General features: G+C 42.6%; 1 protein-coding gene across 2 annotated transcripts in view; it reads right to left on the bottom strand.

Moving 5' to 3' along the window:
• The window catches only part of TMEM232 (transmembrane protein 232), a 593,400-nt gene that overhangs the window by 530,600 nt on the left and 36,666 nt on the right, over nucleotides 1-26,134 (bottom strand). For both annotated transcript variants that reach the window (XM_075601904.1, XM_075601914.1), the window contains exons 2-5: nucleotides 21,022-21,178; nucleotides 19,649-19,760; nucleotides 2,516-2,621; nucleotides 2,054-2,211 (exon numbers count right to left, since the gene is read on the bottom strand). In XM_075601904.1, the coding sequence (XP_075458019.1) occupies nucleotides 2,054-2,211; nucleotides 2,516-2,621; nucleotides 19,649-19,760; nucleotides 21,022-21,155 (510 nt within the window). In that variant the 5' untranslated portion in view covers nucleotides 21,156-21,178. The remainder of the gene's footprint in view (nucleotides 1-2,053; nucleotides 2,212-2,515; nucleotides 2,622-19,648; nucleotides 19,761-21,021; nucleotides 21,179-26,134) is intronic.

Below are 26,134 nucleotides of genomic sequence, written 5' to 3'. Positions count from 1 at the left end.
CCACCCCTCCCCTTCACCTCCCCTCCACCCCTCCCCTTCACCTCCCCTCCACCCCTCCACCCCCACCTTCACCCCCCTCCACCCCCACCTTCACCCCCCCTCCACCCCCACCTTCACCCCCCTTCACCTTCCCTTCACTCCCCCCTTACAACCACACACCACCTCCCCCCTCCTCCCACCTTCCCACCACCTCCCCCCTCCTCCCACCTTCCCACCACCTCCCCCCTTCCCACCTTCCCACCACCTCCCCCCCTTCCCACTCTCCCCCCCCTTTCCCCCCTCCCCCTTTCCACCCTCCCCCTTCCCCCCCTACCCCCTTTCCCCCACCTCCCCCCTTTCCCCTCCTCTCCCCCTCCCACCTCCCCCCTCCCCCCTTCCCCCCTCTCCCCTGCTCCTCCCCCTTCCCCTCCCTCCCCCTGCTCCTCCCCCCTTCCCCTCCTCCCCCACCTCTCCCCCCTTCCCCTCCTCCCCCTCCCCCCTTCCCTTCCTCCCTTCACCCCCCCTTCACCTCCTGTCACCCCCCCCCTTCACCCCCTGTCACCCCCCCCCCTTCACCTCCCGGCAACCCCCATTCACCTCTCACCCTTCACCTCCCCTCACCCCTCCTTCACCTCCCCTGCACCCCCCCTTCACCTCTCCTCAACAACCCCCTTCACCTCTCCTCAACACCCCTCACCCCCCTTCACCTCCCCTCCACCCCCTTCACCTCCCCTTCACCCCCTCTTCACCTCCCCTCCACCCCCCCTCCACCTCCTGTCACCCCCCCTTCACCTCCTGTCACCCCCCCCCTTCACCTCCCGGCAACCCCCATTCACCTCTCACCCTTCACCTCCCCTCACCCCTCCTTCACCTCCCCTGCACCCCCCCTTCACCTCTCCTCAACAACCCCCTTCACCTCTCCTCAACACCCCTCACCCCTCTTCAACTCCCCTCCACCCCCCTTTCACCTCCCCTCCGCCCCCCTTCACCTCCCCTCCGCCCCCCCTTCACCTCCCCTCTGCCCCCCTTCACCTCCCCTCTGCCCCCCCTCCACCTCCCCTCACCATCCTCCACCACCCCCCGTCACCACCCATCCTCCTCACCTCCCCTCCGACTTCCCCTCCGCCCCCCCCTTCACCTCCCCTCTGCCCCCCCTTCACCTCCCCTCCGCCCCCCCTTCACCTCCCCTCACAACCCCCCACCACCACCCCCCACCACCCCTCCGACCTCACCTCCCCTCCCCTCCTTCAACGCCTTTCGTCCGCCCTCCCGCCTCTGCCTTTCGCCCACCCGCACTTCTGCCTTTCACCTGCCCATCGCTCACACCCCTGCGCCACACAGCTGCCGCACGCACTCAAGAGACACCCGCCACACTCGACACACACCCGCCGCCTCTCACTCACCCCACACACTCGACACACACCTGCCGCATCCTGCCCCGACGCAACAATATCACTGACCAGCTGTCACCCGCACTCGCCACACACCCGCCGCTTCACACCCTAGCAGGACCCTGACCCACAGCCAGCACTCACTACCCACGCACCACCAGTACTGAACACCCACCTGCCGCCTCACACACGTTCACACGCCTCACATTTTCACATCACTTATGTCACCAAAATATACATTGTACTGTGGTGTGTTTACAATAAACCATTTTTATACAACATCGTATTACATTTTCTTCCATCTTTCTTTTCAACATTATTATCCAACCTTTACAACAAATAGTCACCTATTGTTCCACGATTTATAAATAATACTACCTATTACGGATTTACATCCCGGGCAACGCCGGGTATATCAGCTAGTGTATATATATATATATATATATATATATATATATATATATATATATATATATATATATATATATATATTCATCTGAAATATTGGAAGGCATTATTAACAAAGTATCATGGGATTTTATAAAACATTTTAATAATGTTAGATGCAGGATATTAATATAGTGGGGTGTTCACAAAGAGGTTATATAATTTTAATTGTAGAGAAAAAACAGATTAGTATAGTTTATATCCAGTAGAATAACTATACAATTTCAATACTGTACCTTTGAAAGCTTGACCTCGCTTAAGCATAGGTATGATTTCTGAGCTGCATCGCAACAAATCCTATACAGAACTGATTCAGCGATGAAGAACAACAGAGGTATATGGTCTTGATTAAAATTTGCATGATCCAGGGAGACAAGCAGTATGTCTATAGCATCTGAAAGAAAAATATGTAACTGACAACAGAACAATGAATACACCGAGGTAAAATAGACACTGATCATATTGAAGAAATAATAATGATTTAAAACCATTCAAAAATACAGATACACTTGTTATTCTCCAGCTCCCATTAGAGTGGTTGTACAATTAAAGGTAACGTTAATAAAATCTAGTAGAATAGCCATACAGTGATCAGTAAAATTAACAAAAATCATAAATTAAATGTTAAATCAGTATAGTTTTACAGTATTTCAACCTAAGCATTTAGCACATGGTAATCAAGAGGTGGAATCATTTACCTTCCTGAATTCTGCCTTTGCACTGAGCCAGCAAAATCAGTTCTTTCCATGCAAGGTGGAGATTCACATGATTTCCAGAACCCATGGAGCTAAGGCCTGATCTTCTCTAAAAAAAAAATATATATATTTATATTTATAGTGCATAATATCATGTTAATATGGCAATTTTCACCGGTTGCACTGAATTTGTCTTTTCCAAAAACTGGGGGAAAAAACTCACCTCCACTATATTCAATACCCACATTTTTCTAATACCTTATTCCAAATAAATTAGTAACATCATTCAATAACTAAAAGACACTCATTGTCATTTACATACTGCAACACTTGTTTTTTTGGGAATAGAACACTGCAAAGAAAAGTAACAAATAATAACACTCAATAATAAGTATATATTCTAGGTAAGAAGGTTCCTGGTCAAAGAAGGTATACGAGGCACAAGAGAGTTAAAAGCACTCTTTAAGAAGTGAATTTTTAAACCTTGAAAAATATACTGTAGTAAATAGACCTGGGTCAGAAAATGGATGAAACTAGTGATAGCAGTGGGTGCACAACTATGAATTAGTAGAGAACAACAAAAGGAGAATGAAGGGCATAAAAGGAGATATGCACACTTTTTAATTACTGTTTAAAATCAGTGGTACATGTTTTAATCCTGCCATGAAATTAGGAGAGGACAAGACTAACATGATGTACGGGAAGGCAAATCAAGAGGAAAATGTACAGTACTGGATTTAGAAAAGGAAAAAAAAGATCCCAACAAAACAAACAGAAAAAGTGGTGTAACACTTCGAAATGAGAGCTTACATTTAAAAATATAAAAAACAGATAATGACGTACATAAGAACACATTAGAAAGTATGTCATCCATACCAGTGTTCCACCATTTCCCAAAGATCCATAAATTGCTCGCCAACCCTCTGGACCGGCCCATCATTGCGAGCATTGGATCTTTGGGAGACGGTGTGTCACGGTATATGGATACATTTTTGCAACCACTAGTTCTGGAATTGTCATCTTATATATGTGACACCACTAACCTTCTTCTCTCTGTACAGGGGATTCGGTGGACTAAGAATTACAGATGGGTCACTTTAGATGTGACCTCTCTATATTCTATCATTGAACATTCACATGGACTTCAAGCGGTGCAGCACTTTCTTAATTTATCAGATCTTCTTCTTCACAGTGCACCTTTCTTTTAGAATGTATCACGTTTTTACTCAAGCACAATTATTTTCTTTATGATTCTAAATATTATTTACTTACAATCATGTGGCACAGCTATGTTATATGCTAATTTATTTATGGATGGTGGGAAAAAAAACACATCAATAGCGACACTAATTCCTTCCGGAATCATATTTTTTTTACAAGCGCTGGACAGATGATTGCATTTTTATTTGGAATGGTGATCACTCTTCACTTCTCACGTTTATTCAAACCCTTAACATGAATGAGCTTAATTTACAATTCACTTTTGAACACCATATGCACCACATTAATTATTTAGATGCCACCCTGTACATAGGCATAGAAGATCACATCAAAACGGATATATTGACGAAAGTACACTCCAGGAATTCTTTTTTGCAGGCTCAAAGCAGCCATCCTGGGCCTTTAATTAAAGGCATTCCTCAAGGCCAATTTATTCACTTAGAAAGGCTATGCTCGGACAGAGAGTCGTTCATTGCCCAATCCAATGATCTAGCCCACAGATTTATTACTAGAGGTTATAGGCCTCAGGATATTAGGGAAGCATTTTTAAATGCTGATACTCTCAAAAGGGAAGATTTGGTCCAAAACAAAAAATAGACACAGCACACCTATTTCTAAGAGGTTTAATTCAAGAGGCGACAACAAGGATTGTCCCATGTTTATTACTACCTACATATATCAAAACAGTGGAAAAACAGAAATAAACTGTGCGCTACTATCTATCTCCTTATTATAATTGAATACAGTGCAGTGACTAAACCATATATAAATAAAGTAAACCACAATACCACAGTGAATAAGTGATTAGATAATTAAATTATAACATAACCGTGTGGTTGATATGGGCGTCTGCTGCTATAAACATTAGGGGTGGCTCAGCACCCCACACACTCTAAGAAATGGAAACAAAAAGAAAACAGCGCACAACGCCAAATAGTGAAGTAAGTAATAGAATGTATTACAATATTAAAGGGGTAATAAATCTGCGTACATCAGATAGAAATAACATGTGCATTTAGTGCATATCACACTGGTTACCACTCTGTAGCTGTAAAACAGGACGGTCTGGCACTCAGCTGTCTCTGCAGGAGCCTCTATGATGGTTCTGGGGCATGGGATCCTTCATGCACTCCTCACACAGCAGGACACTGCTCACAAGGGGATTCCTTTCAAGCAGCCTGGTAATACTGCAGATTCAGACACTTAGTGGGACCGCTCCTCAACCGGTGATATACTGCCTCCAGGGGAATTCCCCTACAGTCCCCCGTCTCTCCTGTGTAGATTCGCTGCTTTTCCCAGCTGCTATGATCTTAGGGCAGTCCAGAGCTGTTGGAATTGCTCTGCAAACACTTCCGCAACTGCAGGGGCTTACACAGCGTGCCACGATGCCGCTCCGTCACGTGGTGTAGCGGAGTGACGTCACAGTTCTCGTGGCAATGGAGGAATCAATAGGGAGGAAGAAGGAGAGTCCCTTACAGTCTCTTACCGGCGCAGAAATCGCTCAGTTAGCACGGTGGCAGCCAATATAAGCTGATGGTGATACAGATCCAAAGGATGAATATAGGCAAAATTATGGCATGAATACATCCAACATGTTTCGTAGATCTAACTACTTCTTCAGGGAATAATTTGGCCATTACCCAGAGGTCTTAAATACCTCTCAGAGATGTCTCATTGGTCAAACAATTAGAGTTAGACCAATCATCTGAGCTATGGTCAAAGTATTAGGGAAGATTTATTTCTACTTTTAAAACAACAACTTTATTAACAAATAACAATCACATATATAAAAAAACACTAGCATATAATCTAAACCTAACATGAACATAAAACCATGCTGGAATAAAAAGAAACACATTATTAGTATATTAAAAGATTAAAATAGACATCATAAATTCCTTAAGCAATATAAAAAATATATATATATATATATCTAACTAGAAATAGCAGGTGAGCTACAGCAGGGAGAAGGAAACACTTAGCAGTGCCTTATCACTAAATCTAATGAGGACGTGGGCTGGAGGTTTTAATATAATGCCCAAATATCCACATCCTCATTGAGCCCCTTGGGGGACATGGTATCTAGCTTATGTATCCAATAAGTCTCCTTAGAGGATAATGTTTTGACTCTGTCTCCCCCTCTTCTATTAACTGGAATAAACTGAATCCCCTTGAAAGTAAGACTAGAAGGGTCTTTACCATGATGTAATGAAAAGTGTCTTGACACACTATGTTTGTCAAACCCAATTTTAATGTTTCGGACATGTTCCTGGATACGGATTTTGAGGCTTCGTTTGGTTCTGCCTACATATTGGTATCCGCATGCACACTCCAACAGATATACAATATGCGTCGATGTACATAAAATAAAGTCATCAATATTAAAAACCTCTAGTGTATTATTAGATTTAAACGTTTGTTTTACAGGGTGTTGATACTTGCAAATACTGCATTTGCCACAGGTATAGTTGCCTCTTGGTTTGGTTCCAAGCCATTGTTTGGATGATACGGTGTTGTTACATACAAAAACATCACTAGGTGCTAGTATGTTTTAATATTTTTGGCTCTCCTATATATAAACCGTGGTTTGGTGTCTAAATGAGATCCCAATATGGGATCTTTACACAGTATACCCCAGTGTTTACTAAAAACCTTTTCAATGTCCCTATATACAGAGTTGTAATTGGTAATGAAGGCCACATCTACCAATCCGCCCTTATTTTGTTGGCTCTCATTATTTCTATTTTTAGATCTATTTTGAATCAGCATCTCGTTGCGATCCAGATTACGTACTCTTTTTATCTCTCTATCTAAAAGCTCTTTAGGATATCCCCTCTCTCTAAATCGTAAAAATAATTTGTTAGCCTGTTTATTAAAAACCTCTACATTGCTGCAGTTGCGTCTGAGTCTGACAAATTGCCCTCCTGGTATGTTTTTGATCCATGTGCTCTTGTGACTGCTATTTGCCATCAGCAAATTGCTGGTATCCACCTCCTTAAAGAAGGTCTCGGTTTCCACAGTGCCATCCACTCGCAAAGTGAGTCTTAGATCTAAAAAATCTATCTGTGTGGCATCCAATTTATGTGTGAACTCGAGATTATAATCATTTTTATTCAAGTCAGCCACAAATGCACTGGCTGAAGCATAATCACCATCCCATACACACAGGATGTCGTCTATGTAGCGCCTCCACACAACGACATTCCTGTGGTGCGGGTTATCGGGCATGATAAACTGTGACTCCCACTTACAGTACCCACATACAGGTTTGCAAAACTGGGGGAAAATCTAGTGCCCATTGCAGTTCCGCAAACCTGCAGGTAGAAAGTGGAGAGGAACAGAAAATAATTATGTTTTAAAATAAAACTAATAGACTCAAGAATAAACTCCCTATTTAGTGGATGCAGTGTATGATCATCCTCCAAAAAGGAGTTCACTGCTTCTAGCCCTTTCTGATGAGGTATGTTGGTATATAGGGCTTTTATATCACACGTAATCCATACATATGAATTCTTCCATTGAAAGTCCTTAAATAAGTTTAAAACTGCAGTAGAATCTTTTAAATAGGAGGTTAATTTTCCCACATAAGGTTGGAGAAAGAAATCCACATATTGGCTAAGGTTGGCTGTCATTGATTGTATACCTGACACGATAGGACGTCCAGGGGGATCAGCCAGAGCCTTATGTATTTTCGGTAGATGATAAAATATGGGGATCCTTGGGAATTCAGAGAATAAAAAGGCAAATTCCACTGTAGTATTAACAGAGAGGGCGAGTGCTCTGTCTAACAGAACCCTCAATTCCTTTAAAAATTCAGCTGTAGGGTCTTTGGATAATTTCACATATGATGATGTATCGTTAAGAAGTCGTGAGGCTTCTTTTTCATAGTCGCACCTATCCTGGACTACTACGCCCCCACCTTTATCTGCTTGCCTTATAATTAAACCTGTATCTTCCTTTAGATTTTTAAGGGCTATTGACTCACTAGCACTGAGGTTGTGCTTAATATCACCTGACTTAAAATTGCGTGATAAAACATTAAAATCATTGATGACCATATTAAAAAATGTATTGATGTGATGACCCTTGGAGTGTGCGGGATAAAATTTGGATTGACTTTTGAAGTCAGAATGTCTAATAACCGATTCTGAATCAAGGCTTAAGCGACATTTCCTGAAACAAGATATGGATATTAATCAAGGCAAGGCCGTATTGGTTTCTGCAAGTAACCTTGATTCAGAATCGGTTATTAGACATTCTGACTTCAAAAGTCAATCCAAATTTTATCCCGCACACTCCAAGGGTCATCACATCAATACATTTTTTAATATGGTCATCAATGATTTTAATGTTTTATCACGCAATTTTAAGTCAGGTGATATTAAGCACAACCTCAGTGCTAGTGAGTCAATAGCCCTTAAAAATCTAAAGGAAGATACAGGTTTAATTATAAGGCAAGCAGATAAAGGTGGGGGCGTAGTAGTCCAGGATAGGTGCGACTATGAAAAAGAAGCCTCACGACTTCTTAACGATACATCATCATATGTGAAATTATCCAAAGACCCTACAGCTGAATTTTTAAAGGAATTGAGGGTTCTGTTAGACAGAGCACTCGCCCTCTCTGTTATCACTACAGTGGAATTTGCCTTTTTATTCTCTGAATTCCCAAGGATCCCCATATTTTATCATCTACCGAAAATACATAAGGCTCTGGCTGATCCCCCTGGACGTCCTATCGTGTCAGGTATACAATCAATGACAGCCAACCTTAGCCAATATGTGGATTTCTTTCTCCAACCTTATGTGGGAAAATTAACCTCCTATTTAAAAGATTCTACTGCAGTTTTAAACTTATTTAAGGACTTTCAATGGAAGAATTCATATGTATGGATTACGTGTGATATAAAAGCCCTATATACCAACATACCTCATCAGAAAGGGCTAGAAGCAGTGAACTCCTTTTTGGAGGATGATCATACACTGCATCCACTAAATAGGGAGTTTATTCTTGAGTCTATTAGTTTTATTTTAAAACATAATTATTTTCTGTTCCTCTCCACTTTCTACCTGCAGGTTTGCGGAACTGCAATGGGCACTAGATTTGCCCCCAGTTTTGCAAACCTGTATGTGGGTAAGTGGGAGTCACAGTTTATCATGCCCGATAACCCGCACCACAGGAATGTCGTTGTGTGGAGGCGCTATATAGACGACATCCTGTGTGTAAGGGATGGTGATTGTGCTTCAGCCAGTGCATTTGTGGCTGACTTGAATAAAAATGATTATAATCTCGAGTTCACACATAAATTGGATGCCACACAGATAGTTTTTTTAGATCTAAGACTCACTTCGCGAGTGGATGGCACTGTGGAAACCGAGACCTTCTTTAAGGAGGTGGATACCAGCAATTTGCTGATGGCAAATAGCAGTCACAAGAGCACATGGATCAAAAACATACCAGGAGGGCAATTTGTCAGACTCAGACGCAACTGCAGCAATGTAGAGGTTTTTAATAAACAGGCTAACAAATTATTTTTACGATTTAGAGAGAGGGGATATCCTAAAGAGCTTTTAGATAGAGAGATAAAAAGAGTACGTAATCTGGATCGCAACGAGATGCTGATTCAAAATAGATCTAAAAATAGAAATAATGAGAGCCAACAAAATAAGGGCGGATTGGTAGATGTGGCCTTCATTACCAATTGCAACTCTGTATATAGGGACATTGAAAAGGTTTTTAGTAAACACTGGGGTATACTGTGTAAAGATCCCATATTGGGATCTCATTTAGACACCAAACCACGGTTTATACATAGGAGAGCCAAAAATATTAAAACATACTAGCACCTAGTGATGTTTTTGTATGTAACAACACCGTATCATCCAAACAATGGCTTGGAACCAAACCAAGAGGCAACTATACCTGTGGCAAATGCAGTATTTGCAAGTATCAACACCCTGTAAAACAAACGTTTAAATCTAATAATACACTAGAGGTTTTTAATATTGATGACTTTATTTTATGTACATCGACGCATATTGTATATCTGTTGGAGTGTGCATGCGGATACCAATATGTAGGCAGAACCAAACGAAGCCTCAAAATCCGTATCCAGGAACATGTCCGAAACATTAAAATTGGGTTTGACAAACATAGTGTGTCAAGACACTTTTCATTACATCATGGTAAAGACCCTTCTAGTCTTACTTTCAAGGGGATTCAGTTTATTCCAGTTAATAGAAGAGGGGGAGACAGAGTCAAAACATTATCCTCTAAGGAGACTTATTGGATACATAAGCTAGATACCATGTCCCCCAAGGGGCTCAATGAGGATGTGGATATTTGGGCATTATATTAAAACCTCCAGCCCACGTCCTCATTAGATTTAGTGATAAGGCACTGCTAAGTGTTTCCTTCTCCCTGCTGTAGCTCACCTGCTATTTCTAGTTAGATATATATATATTTTTTTTATATTGCTTAAGGAATTTATGATGTCTATTTTAATCTTTTAATATACTAATAATGTGTTTCTTTTTATTCCAGCATGGTTTTATGTTCATGTTAGGTTTAGATTATATGCTAGTGTTTTTTTATATATGTGATTGTTATTTGTTAATAAAGTTGTTGTTTTAAAAGTAGAAATAAATCTTCCCTAATACTTTGACCATAGCTCAGATGATTGGTCTAACTCTAATTGTTTGACCAATGAGACATCTCTGAGAGGTATTTAAGACCTCTGGGTAATGGCCAAATTATTCCCTGAAGAAGTAGTTAGATCTACGAAACATGTTGGATGTATTCATGCCATAATTTTGCCTATATTCATCCTTTGGATCTGTATCACCATCAGCTTATATTGGCTGTCACCGTGCTAACTGAGCGATTTCTGCGCCGGTAAGAGACTGTAAGGGACTCTCCTTCTTCCTCCCTATTGATTCCTCCATTGCCACGAGAACTGTGACGTCACTCCGCTACACCACGTGACGGAGCGGCATCGTGGCACGCTGTGTAAGCCCCTGCAGTTGCGGAAGTGTTTGCAGAGCAATTCCAACAGCTCTGGACTGCCCTAAGATCATAGCAGCTGGGCAAAGCAGCGAATCTACACAGGAGAGACGGGGGACTGTAGGGGAATTCCCCTGGAGGCAGTATATCACCGGTTGAGGAGCGGTCCCACTAAGTGTCTGAATCTGCAGTATTACCAGGCTGCTTGAAAGGAATCCCCTTGTGAGCAGTGTCCTGCTGTGTGAGGAGTGCATGAAGGATCCCATGCCCCAGAACCATCATAGAGGCTCCTGCAGAGACAGCTGAGTGCCAGACCGTCCTGTTTTACAGCTACAGAGTGGTAACCAGTGTGATATGCACTAAATGCACATGTTATTTCTATCTGATGTACGCAGATTTATTACCCCTTTAATATTGTAATACATTCTATTACTTACTTCACTATTTGGCGTTGTGCGCTGTTTTCTTTTTGTTTCCTACATATATCAAAGAGGCAAAACAGATACTAACAAATAATATCAAATTGCTGGGCTGCCTGCACTAGGAGGAGTTTGCAGCCACGACCCGTTTTGCCTTAGGACATTTCCTGTAATCACTGGACTTAAAGTTCACTACCTTGGGTCATTAACCCTCTAGTACCCTGCTTTGCCAGCTAACTCCTTTGTTACACAAATAGCCCTTACAGTATTGGTGAATACCTTCTTGGTTCAGACCCTTACCATCCAGTACCCCTGTCATTTACATAGCTCTTTCAGGGTTGGTTGGCCTGAGTCTTGTGCCTCACAGCCTATTCTTATACTGGTTGGATAATCAGTGTTAGCCTGTCATTGTATCTCTCAGTGATATTGTTGCAGGGTTTAGGGAAGTACAAGGTGACTATGGTCCACCTGGGAACGGGCTTGTAGAAGGGGTTCCCATACCCCGAAACGTGACGTTGCCCCCTTTTATACCCCCGTGTTTCCCTTATCCTCCCCCTCCCCTCTCCCTTCCCTGTCCTTGTCCTTGTCCCTGTCCTTGCACATAGTGTTTTGTTTTTTTTGGTCTGTGTTTGACCATTTTGTGCATCATTTGTGTACCATTAAATGCGTTTTTGGCTGATCCATTCACTTTTTGTTTCTTCCGTTTGAGTGCTGGGAACATTTGTGGTTTATTTTTTAGGCAAAACAGATACGTGCCTTTGTGCATAAACATTGGGATGCATTATCCTTATCGAAACAACAAAGAGTGGGGAGTGATCACAGGACCATACTAATTGAATGAAGTGTTTATGTTCATAAGTGAAGTAATCAGAAGGTGGGTGCAAACTGTGAACTGAAAGTGAATCAGAAAAAGGGGAGGGGAAACACAAAATGGATGTGCCCCCAAAAGAATTCACTTAAATGCACACCACCCAAGTATAAAAATTAACTTTTAATAAATCCTTAAAACATATATTACCAAAGTAACGTGTGATGTGGATTAAAAATGTATTAAATCATAGCTATCAAGCAACCGTGTCATTGGTTATTCATACTATCCCAGTACCAATTGATATGGTGGGATGTAAAAGACAGGGAATGCTATGAGTAGGGTATTAACCCCTCTGGGGCAACGATGAGACCAAATGTAGAGTAGTATATAAATGTATTCAGGTAAGTGGCCACAGGATTAAATATCCTGCTACTGCTAAATATGCTACCCTGCACATTTACATAGAGATTGGTCTAAATAATAATGCTGGCATGTGATGGTATAATAGCTGTATTATAGAACTTCCAAACACAGCAGTGCTGGCTTGAATACACAGCAATATGATGTGGAGACGCCTCACATAAGGTGCAAGGATAGCAGGCACACTGACCATGAATTGATTAATAAATAGTTAACTCATATGGTCTTCACAGTTACACCCAGGATACTGCAAACACTACATTAAAAACAGCTCCAAGTAGGAGACTGACAACATTGCGCGTCCAACGCGCGTTTCCCTCCAGCAAAGGAGCTTCTTCAGGGGCAAGTATTACTGGGGGAATGAGGTCTAAACCCTTTTATACCCTTACAGCACCCTAATTACAAAATCAATGAATAACAGCTGTTGCACATGCGCACTGAGGTCCCCTCCAAACTGACTCAATAAACTACTCAAAAGTTGATAAACAATGGAAAAGACATAGCTGGTTGTCAGAGAGACTAGTGAACTATATGTTCACAGTGTGTAATGAGGGATACTTATGTCCAGACAAACGATCCCCAAATCAAATAAAGGGCGTGAAAGTGAACCCCTCATTAAGGCCATTTGGACTCCTGGTTTTTAACTTATAAATCCATTCTGCTTCGATACGAAGCAAGGATTGGTCAATATTGCCGCCTATCATGGGATATTTCAAATAGCTGACAACCAGCTATGTCTTTTCCATTGTCCACTAAGACAATTTCCAGCTTTTGGTATTGATTTAATAGATTATAATATTTTAATATTACTATTATTATTTAGACTAGTGACAATATTATTAAAGTCCTACGCCCAACAGTGGGCTTAGTGTTGGTGTAATGTGCGTATATGTGCCATATATGATAATTATAGACAATTAATTTTGTACATATACACATTAACGTTTCATGTATTGTTAAATCTACTTATCAATCACTGCATTTCAAGCCGACACATTGCTTAACAAACTACATTTATGGTGGATTGTATAGAATCAATTTTATTTGTATAATCACCGGATAATATAAATGTGTAATACAGGTCTTATATACCCTTTCCCCCTCCCCCTCCCCCCCCCTTTTTACAGTTTGCACCCGGTAATATTTGATACCATCTCTGTGCCATTAGCAGGTTTGTGACTGTTTGTCAGCACCAGTCCATCCCTGCTCACTATATACCTTTATTGGGTCATGCATTATATTACATTGTCCCTAGGTCCATTGGGGCATAGATTAGACAATGTCTATAATCCCATGCACGATCATTGAACCTGGGGAGTTTCTGCAATAAATTTAAAGTCCCCGCGCATGCGCCATACCATCAGGCAGAATTCGCTAAGATTTACTAAGTTCTCACGCATGCGCTATCCATACAGATCGAAATGGAAATATTTCTAAGTCCCTACGCATGTGCTGTATCATTGGATGTGAAGTGTGGCGATTTCTATGTTGCCACGCATGCGCGATACAAACGGACTTAAAACTGTATCTCCTACAAGTCCCGACGCATGCGCGATAACAATGGGCAGAATCCAAGTCCCAGCGCTTGCGCAATGTGCATGGGACTGGATGAGCTAAACCCTTAAGTTCTTGCGCATGCGCAATGAATACAGGCGCCAATGGAATTATTCCTAAGTCGCCGCGCATGCGCAGTCTACATCTATACTATATGAAGCTTTCCCCAAGTTTCCGCACATGCGTCATAAGCATGGGAAACAATTGAAATATTTCCTAAGTCCCTACGCATGCGCAGTGGACGCAATCGACCTGAATTGTTTCTAAGGTCCCGCGCATGTGCAGTATGTATGTATGGACTCCCAGAACTGGTTTAAAGTCCCCGCGCATGCGCATTAGATACTTGATTCGGCGCGGATGTTTTAAGGCTTTACAAGCTCTAAAAATGAACGGTAAATAATGCGAATATGGTAAAATGAAGGCACAACACTGAGGTTTACAAATAAAACTGTGTTTATCAACTTTTGAGTAGTTTATTGAGTCAGTTTGGAGGGGACCTCAGTGCGCATGTGCAACAGCTGTTATTCATTGATTTTGTAATTAGGGTGCTGTAAGGGTATAAAAGGGTTTAGACCTCATTCCCCCAGTAATACTTGTCCCTGAAGAAGCTCCTTTGCTGGAGGGAAACGCGCGTTGGACGCGCAATGTTGTCAGTCTCCTACTTGGAGCTGTTTTTAATGTAGTGTTTGCAGTATCCTGGGTGTAACTGTGAAGACCATATGAGTTAACTATTTATTAATCAATTCATGGTCAGTGTGCCTGCTATCCTTGCACCTTATGTGAGGCGTCTCCACATCATATTGCTGTGTATTCAAGCCAGCACTGCTGTGTTTGGAAGTTCTATAATACAGCTATTATACCATCACATGCCAGCATTATTATTTAGACCAATCTCTATGTAAATGTGCAGGGGAGCTATATTTAGCAGTAATAGGATATTTAATCCTGTGGCCACTTACCTGAATACATTTATATACTACTCTACATTTGGTCTCATCGTTGCCCCAGAGGGGTTAATACCCTACTCATAGCATTCCCTGTCTTTTACATCCCACCATATCAATTGGTACTGGGATAGTATGAATAACCAATGACACGGTTGCTTGATAGCTATGATTTAATACATTTTTAATCCACATCACACGTTACTTTGGTAATATATGTTTTAAGGATTTATTAAAAGTTAATTTTTATACTTGGGTGGTGTGCATTTAAGTGAATTCTTTTGGGGGCACATCCATTTTGTGTTTCCCCTCCCCTTTTTCTGCATTATCCTTATGTAACGGATTTTCTGGCCTGTCTGACCCACCCAATCTCACATTGGCCTTGTGGTCTAACCAGTCCCCATTACATGGTCGTGTCTGGTGGTGCACCTGTTGGCAACAGGACTCCTGAGTCTACCGCATGATGTTGTGTGGGGAATGCCAACCCAGACAGGCAGCTGAGGTAGTGGGCATGAGTCCTACCTATATCCAGTGCAGCGCCTCCACCTCATCAGGATCCCTGCGTCCGCAAGGGGATGGTTCTGATGAGGAACTCCTCCATGGTGCCTTCCTCTGCAGAGTAATTCCAGACTCACACATGAGGGTGTCTTTAATCAAGGTCATCTTTATTGTTGCTTGGTGTATGGTCCAGCTGCCCCTTGCAGCGGTTAGCTCAGCCGCACATCTTGCCGTGCTGTCCCTTAGAAAGGTACGCCCTCCCATGGAGTGGGATCCCCTCTCCCCTCAGGGAGATGACCCCTGTGCCAGGTCCCTGGACATAGTGTGGCCTTGTCAGGCTTGATGCTACTTGACGTAGAAACGGGCCACTAGTTACTGCACTAGTGGGCCCTTCACTCACAAGTTTCAACCCAGACTTATTCCTTCCTCCAACCACTAACTTTTGGCAGTGCTGTGCCTCATATACTTCAGGAACTGGCACAGCTCTGATGTCACTAACGATGGACTCAGAGTATGCAGCCACTCCCCTCCATGTATATGACACCTCACCAGGGTGTGAGGGCAAACCTCCATGATTACTGCTGGCAACCCTGCATACTTACCAGGATTACTGCCAGCATGAGAGGAAACTTTAGGCCATTTGACAGCATGGCTACACTTAGATAAAGATATACAGATGCAGCGGCCATTATTCAATCATTTACCTGGGTAAATCCTACACTATGTCGCGTGGTGGTCTAAGATGGTCCGCTACAGACATAATGGTCCATAAGATTAACACAGCAGGGGACCCTGCTGTGTTAATCCTAACGGGGTTTACCGGTATGTAAAATACGCACAGTAAGAGATAGGCTAAATTATTTCTACTTCTTATTAGCACCTCCCCCAAACCATTCATTTGTAATTGGTGGCGTTGTGGCTTAGTTTAATCTGCCCGAGCGTGTTATCACATGTATGCGCATGCGTGTATGTCAACAAGAGAGTTCCCTACCCCCCACCCACCTCACACGCAAAGTCTTACTAACAAGACAACGGTAAGGCAACCGCTTAACAACCCCCCGCCCCTGAGCCATTCATGAAAATTCTTGTAGCCTTCTTGAGGGACTGACTGATTTTAACCAACCATTATGTGAAATGTTATACTTATGTTTTATAAAAGGTGACACAATTAAACAATTTTAAAAAATCAACTTTTTTTTTTTGAGTAAAAACATAATTTTATAACTTTTGAACAACAGAACAATCAAGCAGCAGCAAAGTCGATCCCCAACGGTCTGGCCTTCCATGGACGAGCCCTTATATGCCTCAAATGCCATTAATGGTGTCTCTCACGGGTCTCATTAAATGATCGGTAATATTAAAATAACGCTGCACTTCAGTCCCCTACAGTCTTGAAAATGCAAAGCCAGCAGTACAACCAACTTCACACAGATGATACCCATTATGGTTGAAACTAAATGTGAATGTTTTCTCTGGCTTTGCATCTGATTCCCATGCTGTGCTTTAAAGCTGTGTTAACAGCGAGCATTAGCTTATATGGGCTCCATGTAAAAATGGTTTTACAGACAAAAGGTGACACATTGTGTGCTCATTTGCATGTCATTTCCCAGAATCACTTACTGCAGTGGAAGCACTGTATGCTGGGGATAATGGTCTTAGGCAGGGTTGCAGTCCTGCCTAAGACATGTGAATGTGCTCACAAGTGATCTTTTTATTTGATAAATAGATAGATAGATAGATAGATAGATAGATAGATAGATAGATAGAACACACAAGTTAATATACGAAAAACTAAAAATCTCCCGCCCCCCGCTCCTCCCAGTTTGCGCACCGCTGCCTTAGGAAACGGTCTTGCAGATTAATAATTATTCTTGTTATTATTTCAGAATAATATCAATAACTGCTGCTATATACAAGTTAATATACTACAAACAGAAACATGAACATGTCCAGGAGGAGGGCCAGAGCCCATTTAACTGAAACTCCAGTCAATCACAGGTTAATGCCTTGTTGTTAATTGTTCAGCTACAAGTTTTATTAAGCTTTAGTACAACTGCAGCAACAGCCTAACCAATCCACAGCTAAAGCCTGCAACAAATGGCTTCGGCTTGAAGCTGCACCTCTATTTATGCTCCTCAGCTCCTCCTCCTTCAACTATTATAATAGTTTTTCAGAATGTGGATCACAAATTACCTTTTCAGGTTAAAATTATTAATCCGCTGTGCAGATTTCAGAGATATAAAAAAAGGAAAAGGCAGATTTCCCTTTTTGGGACTGATCCGCGGAAATCCCCAGCTCAAAGTAACCGGCAAATCCGCATCAGATTCAAATTCGCCAAAAAAAAAAACCATCTCTATTCCTGACCAGATTCATGAATATGACCACTTTGCACAAGCAAATAACATGCAATACATTGCTATTTATGCTAATTGTGCTGTTACATTAAGCATAATGTTGATACATTTCCACTCTCACCTCTACTTAATTTTTTGGACCTTTTAATATTTTTTGCATGGATTAGATTTTATTCAAGGCTACATTTTATTTTATTAATTGTTATATCTCTGAATGCACCTACAGTGAAACACTTTAAGGGGTATATAACCTCATAGACCACTTCCATTTTTCATCTGTTACTGTCTTTTTATTTCTCAGGTTGAACCCTTCATGCTTCTATTATTATGTGGTTTAGGGATTATGAGCTCATTTTGGGATTGACTTCTTTTAGTAAGTCTTTGGTAGTTGAGAGATTTCTCTTTTTTGGTTCAAAAAGTGACACTGTGTTTCCTTTTGCATATCATTACCCAGAATTGCTAGCTGCAGTGGACACATTGTATGCTATGAGATAATGATGAAAGGCCACGTTCCAGACCTGTATGAGACATGTGAATGTGCTCACAAGTGTTATTTGTATTTGCTGTTCATACAGTAAGAATGAAACAATTTCAACAATTTATAGCATGGCACAAAATGACAGAATACACACTACTGTACACTTAAAGATAGTGTATTATACAAACAAAATGAAGGAAATTAGCTAATATGATCTACTGTATATAGGAAGAAATGGGTCAATTTTTAGTATGTAGTACCCTGCGACAAGTTACCTTCCAGCGCATAGAGACACATCACAGCCAAATCAAGTGGAAGAGTTGTGAGGTGTCTTCTACTGCTGTTTAGTAAATAAGGGCCACTGATTGATGACAGGGTCAACATAATCTGAATGTTAAACTATTAATCGTTAGTCTTTAAGGCCAATAATTTTCTTTCTGTTTCCACCAGCGGTATTAAATATTCATTTCAGTCTGAACAGTTTAAACAACCTCATTAGCAAGAGATTCTGTGGTTATCAATCTTTGATATAAGAATAAGATTGGGTATTTAATAAAAACATTTGCTTGTTTATAATTTTGCAGCATTTTCCTTTTACCACACGTCGCCTTGTCTTATGCAAAATGCTCCAGATATTTATGTATGTCTTATGAACATAATTCTATCATTTTCACATTAATAGGTTCCATTACTGTGTTATGGCTACAATACTATTTAGGACTTACATTTCAATATCATATCTACTAACAGCAGTATTTATTCCAAAAATAATATCAAACGAATGCTATGGGTAAAATTAAAGTTTGACAATTTTGAGTTCTGCTATGGATGTGTGATACATACTCCTTTTCCATTTAGGTTCATCATAAACAAGATATAGATCTTAAGCTTATAAATATATACAGTACCTATAGGGGTTGAAAGTAGCAGTCCCCCCAGATGTATAATTTTATAAATATTTCCTCTATCAGGGCCATGTATTTCACAACCCTTTGAGGTCACTAAATCATTTTGAAAGACTCAGGCTGTCAAGCAACAGATTAGCATTAGCAGATTTCAAATCAACAGCTTTTTAAATAGAGACGTAATATAAGCAGTTCATTAATACTTGCTAAGTAACTTGCATGTTTTCACACCCATGAAATATGGACAATTATTGTAATCAATTGTATAGACATTTTGCATTGTTAAAAATGTTGAAACTATGATTTTTTTAGTCTCTTCTATTTGCTTTGCTATTTTATTATTTTATCACTTAGCAGTTAAGTTATTAGTAGATATAAATAATTAAATGTTTCTTGAAACATAATTAATTTACAAGGATCACATCCCATTGGGATGCTGTTGAGTTTCTCAAAAATGAATTAGATGCCAGAACATGATCCGTACATTCATTTTGTATTTTTTTTTTAAACACACAGTAAAAGATTTTATTACCTTGCATCTGTGAAGAATTTTTCTAGCAATATCAAGCATGCGCGACTGCTCTTCTATCTCATCTGCATTGTTGAACTGTTTGATGAATTCCTCTGTGATTTCCAAGGGCCTTCTAAATAAAGATCACAAGAACTGCAATGATTGTAAATGTCATTTACTGACCAGAAACCTAATCCTCTATTGATTCTTCATAAGCAGTAGAAAAGAAGAATATCCCTTAGTGGGAAAAAAGGGTATTAACTCCCCATTGGAAGGCATTGGCCTCTTTCACTTCATCTGGAAATACATTGTATGAATTCTACCAGTCAAGTGATTTCCAAGTATGATTCTTTTTCTTCCACATACTGTGTCCAGTATTCTAGTGCTAAATATAACATGTTCAAAGCCCTATTTTTCTTTCAAGTTTGTATCATTTTACTTTAACAATCCATATTTCCAAAACAACAGTAATGAGATCTAAGATGCTTTACGTTGTTCAAAATTATTTATTTAAACTAGTGGCTCATATCTGCCGAACTAAACAAAAACACAGAAACTATGCTTAATGAAAAAAGTACATCTAAGACCGGGGCCATGGTAAAAATTACAGCGCTGAGCTGCGCTGACGCTCATGCTCTCCTGTTCAAGCAGGAGCTTTTTAGTGTCCTGGCATGAGCGTCAGCGAGTGCGCTTGTGAGGCAGGTGGTAGGCGGGTGGTAGGCGGGGCTAGTGCACCACGTCACGGCGCAACGGAGTGCCTTTGGCTTTTGACGGTCACGTGACCGGCCCTCCGCTTCCCTCAGCGCGAAAAATTTAATGAATCTGTCGGCTGCAATTCCACACGCCTCCGCACGCCTGCGGAAGTGTGCAGAAGCGTTTACCAAAGCCCCACAAATGCCGGATGCAGGAGGTAAGTTTCCTGGTTCAGCATGGCTCAGCGCTGTATTTTTTACCATGGCCCCGGCCTAGGGGGTATTGTGTAGAGATGAGTGAGCAGGTTACATTTTTACTCGCAATTTTTTTACTGCTAATTGTGCAGATTCCCAAACATTTTGCAAGAGTTATTTTAATTTAAAAAAGGGGCAACATTACAATTTCTCCTGTTTTTCTACAGTTTTCCTAAACTGCAAAATGTCACCATTTAAAAAAAAAAAATAGTTCACATGACCAACATGACCTTCCACATCACATAATCCTGCACATTTTTATATTTTACTTTTTGTTCGCCAATCTTTTCCGCATTCTTTTGCAAACATTTTCACATCTCTAGTATTTGTGTTTCAATGCTAATGCTACCATCAAGATACGTGTCATCACTTTTTATGTGTCTATATTGTACCATACAATACACTAAAATACAGAAACCACATGATGAACACTTAAAAAATGTTTACCTGTGGTCCACATTTTTACGTTCAGGATCTTCATTTTTTAAAGTTTTTTCCAAGAGCCTTTTTTGAAAATCCTGATGATATCTAGTTGATATTATTCCAAACTGTTGAACCACTGGTAGCTTGAAAATTGGCATCTTTCTCTGTTAGCATCCAATCTCTAACAGAAATGAAACAATGCAATAAAAAACGGATGAGCCTTAAAATAGACATAGCTACCAATAGAAAGCAGAACGTTTTCATGGATCTCTTTGTAAAGTGTTTGATTAATGTTATCACACACGAAAAAGGATAGTGGGATCCAAAATGACAAGAGATGGATTTGGTCATGCCTCTGTTTTTTTGAGGGACTGCAGTGACAGAACAATGGGACATAAGCATATACTGTTGTACAGTAATTGCTTGAAAAATAAAGTACCAACATAGAAATGTTGATATGACGTCCAAGACAGTCCCAGAATATGAAAGATGTTACAGCTTCAATAGGTGAAGCAATCAATTTGCTGGTCCAGTTGTAATAAAGATGTGGAGTGTGTTGCGCTCAATTAAAAATAAATATCACGTCTACAACTGATCAATAAATAACAGTGGTATGACACCATTGCACTCCTGTCAAGAGTCCTGTCAATTTACTCGACTCTCACACAATAGGACTATGTATCACTATTAACATAGCATGAAGTAAATCTCACTCTACCAAAAGACACTGTGACACAGTCCTAACCCCTGCCCCTAACACCATAACTTCACCCCCTAAAATAAAACTTTCCTCTTAAGTAACGTCACAGATCCCACTCCTGACAGATGCTGCTGAGATGAGTGGGGTTCCCACACAAATCTGATGCTCTGGAGTGGTGGACCCTTCACAGTTCTGCCACTGCATTTTCCTGTTGTAAAACTCGACAGCGACGTTTTTGAAGTGGTGGCAATATTGGAAAAACAGGGTTTAGAACTGCTTCATAAAATGTGATTCAGCGCTTGAAAAAAAATATGTGCAAGCAGTCAAAACTATAAGCTGAATAGAGAAAATGTTTGTCTAGAGAAATAAAAAAAATAGAGAAAATACAACCTCAGATAAACAACAACACATGACATATTACACCGTGTCGTGATTTATTTAACAAAAATAAAGCCAATTCATGCTAAGGATCCTAACTTCAAGTGCACTTCCCTATCTATTAAAACAACAAATGGACAACTACCCTATTCTATGTACAGTACTTACATATTTACAGGTGAGATTCCCCCACCCCCTCTCTGTCTCTCCTTCTGAGATCTGAGGGCGGAGTTCTTCTCTCCTCCTATTTATCACCTCTCTCCAACTCCCCATATCCAAGCTGAAAAAGGGGTGGAGCTAGGCCTCTGCTGTGTCACCCTAGACCAGGTGACCCATCCAGCATATTCCAGAAGCTGGGTGTGACCAGGCACCTGCTTGGCCCCTTTGAATATACTATCTATTGGGGCAGGTGTTCAATATCTAACTCTTTAAACCCCTTTAACCCCTTACACCATTTGGTAATCCCAAGGGGGGGTTCCATGTGTTTTTATGCAGATCACTAGGGACCTTACTGTATACAGGAATATTCGGGACGCGCTTCTTCTTCAGGTATCAGGTAACCCAATTTTTTTACTCATACTAAAACAAAAAAAGATTTTTAGAATATGGGGGCTATGCACTAAGCATAAGTCACTTATCGCCAAAAAAGTCTACTGCTATTAAGCAAGCTCCGATAAGTCAGCAATAAGAGAGCTTTTCGGCAAAAAAATGTTGCCGAAAAAAAACAATAAATCGACAAATGCACATCAATAAGCCACTTATCACCACTTATCGTCAGCTTTTCAAACTTGTGGTATTCTAGTAACCCCGCTTATCTTATCGAGGCTAATCGCGGCTCTAGAATTGAGCTTTCCTCTCAAAATCATCTAGCTAGGAAAAGTTGGCAAGAGCGTGGTGAGAAGCTGCCGAGAAGCGGAGAGATGGGACTTAGAAAAATAAATGCAATTTTTACGCATATGTTTTAAGCATGGAGTCTTTGGAGCTCACATGTATTGCTTTGTAGTTGTGATGCCGTGGTCTTGAAAAGTATGAGTTTCTAACGCGTAGCTCACCACAAACGAAGCGTGACCGCGGTGCTGATGTAGGGAATTGAGTAGCACCAACCCACAGCCACGCGGGCGCGCCTAGGATGTAGATTGGTCGTGCAAGCCAGGTCAGCATTGGAGATGTGAGAATAGTTAAAGGTACTTGCCAGGTCCGGAGAGGAGAGTTGTGGATTGTCAGGGTGCGTAGCCAAGTTCAGGACTGGAGAGTAGCGGATCGTCGGGGTGCGTAGCCAAGTTCAAGATTGGAGAGTAGCGGATCGTCGGGGTACGTAGCCAGGTTCAAGATAGGAGAGTATCGGATCGTTGGAGTACTTAGCCAAGGTCAGGACTGGAGACAGGAGAGTGGTCGTTTGTATCCAGATCAGGAGTAGAGAGATGCGGAGTCCAAGGATATAAGCAGGGTCAGGCAACAAGAGGTTAACAGGCAAGGCAAAATCACAGGACTAGAATGCAGCAAGGCACGGCGTCACACTAGACTATGCTCAGCAATGAGAGTCTGCAGCAGGAAAGTATATAAAGGGTGAACCTCCAATCGCAAGCCAGGCTGGAACCAGGAAGTGGAATCCTATAGGTTGCTGGTGCACAGAGGTCAGGGGGCGGAGTCTGGAACGCACGTCATTTCCACGCCGGTCCTGTCCGTCACCAGAGTGCGGGTGGAGCTTAAAACGCGCATCAGCAGGGAGGCTGGATGAGCGCACCCATCACACTTTGGGGCAGGGGCGGAGTCAGAGCCTGCGGACGGAAAGTCAGACCGCGCAAGATCCTTGCACGCGTAACAGGGCCAAGAGATGGTGCATCCTGGGTGTCCGACGCAGAAGGGTCTCTAAGGTGATGAGACGGTCTACGGCCGCCAGGATGGCGATTCCTCACAGAGTTTTAATAAATACTAGCTGATATACCCGGCGTTGCCCGGGATTTAATTTTCCCGCTCCCCCCCTGTCTCCGCTCCCCTCTTTCTCCTCATTCACCTCTCTCTCCCCCTTCCCCTCTCTTTCTCCCCCGTTCACCCTTGCATCTCACATCACTCTCCCCCTGCACCTCACATCACTCTCCCCCCCTGCACCTCACATCACTCTCCCCCCCTGCACCTCACATTAATCTCCCCCTGCACCTCACATTAATCTCCCCCCTGCACCTCACATTAATCTCCCCCCTGCACCTCACATCACTTTACCCCCCTGCACCTCACATCACTTTACCCCCCTGCACCTCACATCACTCTCCCCCCCTGCACCTCACATCACTCTCCCCCCCCCCCATGCACCTCACTCTCCCCCTGCACCTCTCTCCCCCCCTGCACCTCACATTACTCTCCCCCCTGCACCTCATTCACATTACTCTCCCCTCCCTTGCAGCTGACATCCCTATCCCCTTCCCTGCACCTCACAGAACTCTCCCCCCCTGCACCTCACATCACTCTCCCCCCCTGCGCGTGAGGCGGCTGGGCAGGTAAAGGGTGTGAGGCGCGGCGGGTGGAGGTGAGGTGCGGTGGGTGGAGGGTATGAGGCGGCTGGTCTCCTGCTCGGGTGGGAGGGAGCGTGAGGCGGCGTTGCAGGTGGACGGCGTGAGGCGGTGTTGCAGGTGGAGGGTGTGAGGCAGCGGGGTGGGTTGAGGGTGTGAGGCGGTGGGGCAGCTGGAGGTGAGGCTATGCGGTGGCTGGAGGGTGTGAGGCGCGGCTGGTGGAGGGTATGAGGTGGCGCGGGTGGAGGGAGTGAAGGAGCGGGGCAGCTGGAGGGTGTGAGGCGGCGGGGTGGCTGGAGGTGAGCCTATGCGGCGGCTGGAGGGTGTGAGGCGGTGGGGCAGCTGGAGGTGAGGCTATGCGGTGGCTGGAGGGTGTGAGGTTATGCAGCGGCTAGAGAGTGTGAGGCGCGGCTGGTGGAGGGTATGAGGTGGTGCGGGTGGAGGGAATGAGGGAGCGGGGTGGCTGGAGGGTGTGAGGCGGCGGGGTGGCTGGAGGTGAGCCTATGCGGCGGCTGGAGGGTGTGAGGCTATGCGGCGGCTGGAGGGTGTGAGACGGCGGGGCGGGTGGAGGGTGTGAGGCGCCGGGGCGGCTGGAGAGTGTGAGGCGGAAGGTGGAGGGTGTCAGGCGGCAGGGTGTGTGGAGAGTGTGAGGCGGCGGTGCGGGCAGTGGGTGTGAGGCGGCGGGCCTCAGTGAGCAGGATGTGTGGCTAAGGACGGTAATTCTCTGGGTGCACGGCGTGTGACTGTCGGTCAGAGGGGAACGCAGTGTGAGGAGACAAAGGGTGAGGGCGTGTGTAGCCGTGTTTCTGCCGTCACCCCACCCGCAGGACAATCAGAGCGTGAGCCACCGACCAACCAAACGCACAAACTCACAGACAAACTATTTTTCAGTTTCTTTAGGACTTTATTGTGTCACCGCTTAGGTTATGAAGTGGTTAAGATATCACTTGTTGATGTAATGGTTCTATAGGGGGTACATGAATATTTACGTTCAGAAGGCTCGCTGGATATTTGTATCGGGACGTCTTAAAGGTGAAGTTCAAACAATATCATACGTGTGTATAAAAGAAATCATTTATGTGCTATAACAAAATACTTACTTGTAAAAATAAAACATACCATACATTTTAGTATAAGATGTTGAATGTTTATAATGTAGAAAGCATTAGTAAAGTGACAGACCCTTCCTCTTGTGATTGGCTCCGCCTCTTGATCTCTGTCCTCTCTCTAGCAATGCACAAATTGTATCTAGTAATTGGCCAGTCCTATAATATGCTACACGCAAAAGAAACCCGCACAGCTTGTGTTAGACCACAGTGAGGTGCTGACTGGATGGAGACGTGATAATATCATACAAAAGAAAAAGGACCCAGTCTTGCAGCACTCAATCACTAGGAATGTAATGTTGTAAATTTAAAATATACTTTATTGATAACCTTGAATAAAAAATAGGGTGTTAAAACGTAATTAAATGATAATAAACAGCTCGTGACTGTATCCTTGATAACCCACCTACGGTAAGGTGGGTAGATGTAGTAGAGTCCCTAATGAA

The sequence above is a fragment of the Ascaphus truei genome, chromosome 1, assembly GCF_040206685.1.
Source record: "Ascaphus truei isolate aAscTru1 chromosome 1, aAscTru1.hap1, whole genome shotgun sequence".
Taxonomy (NCBI): Eukaryota; Metazoa; Chordata; class Amphibia; order Anura; family Ascaphidae; genus Ascaphus; species Ascaphus truei.
This window is presented reverse-complemented; position numbering and strand designations above follow the sequence as displayed.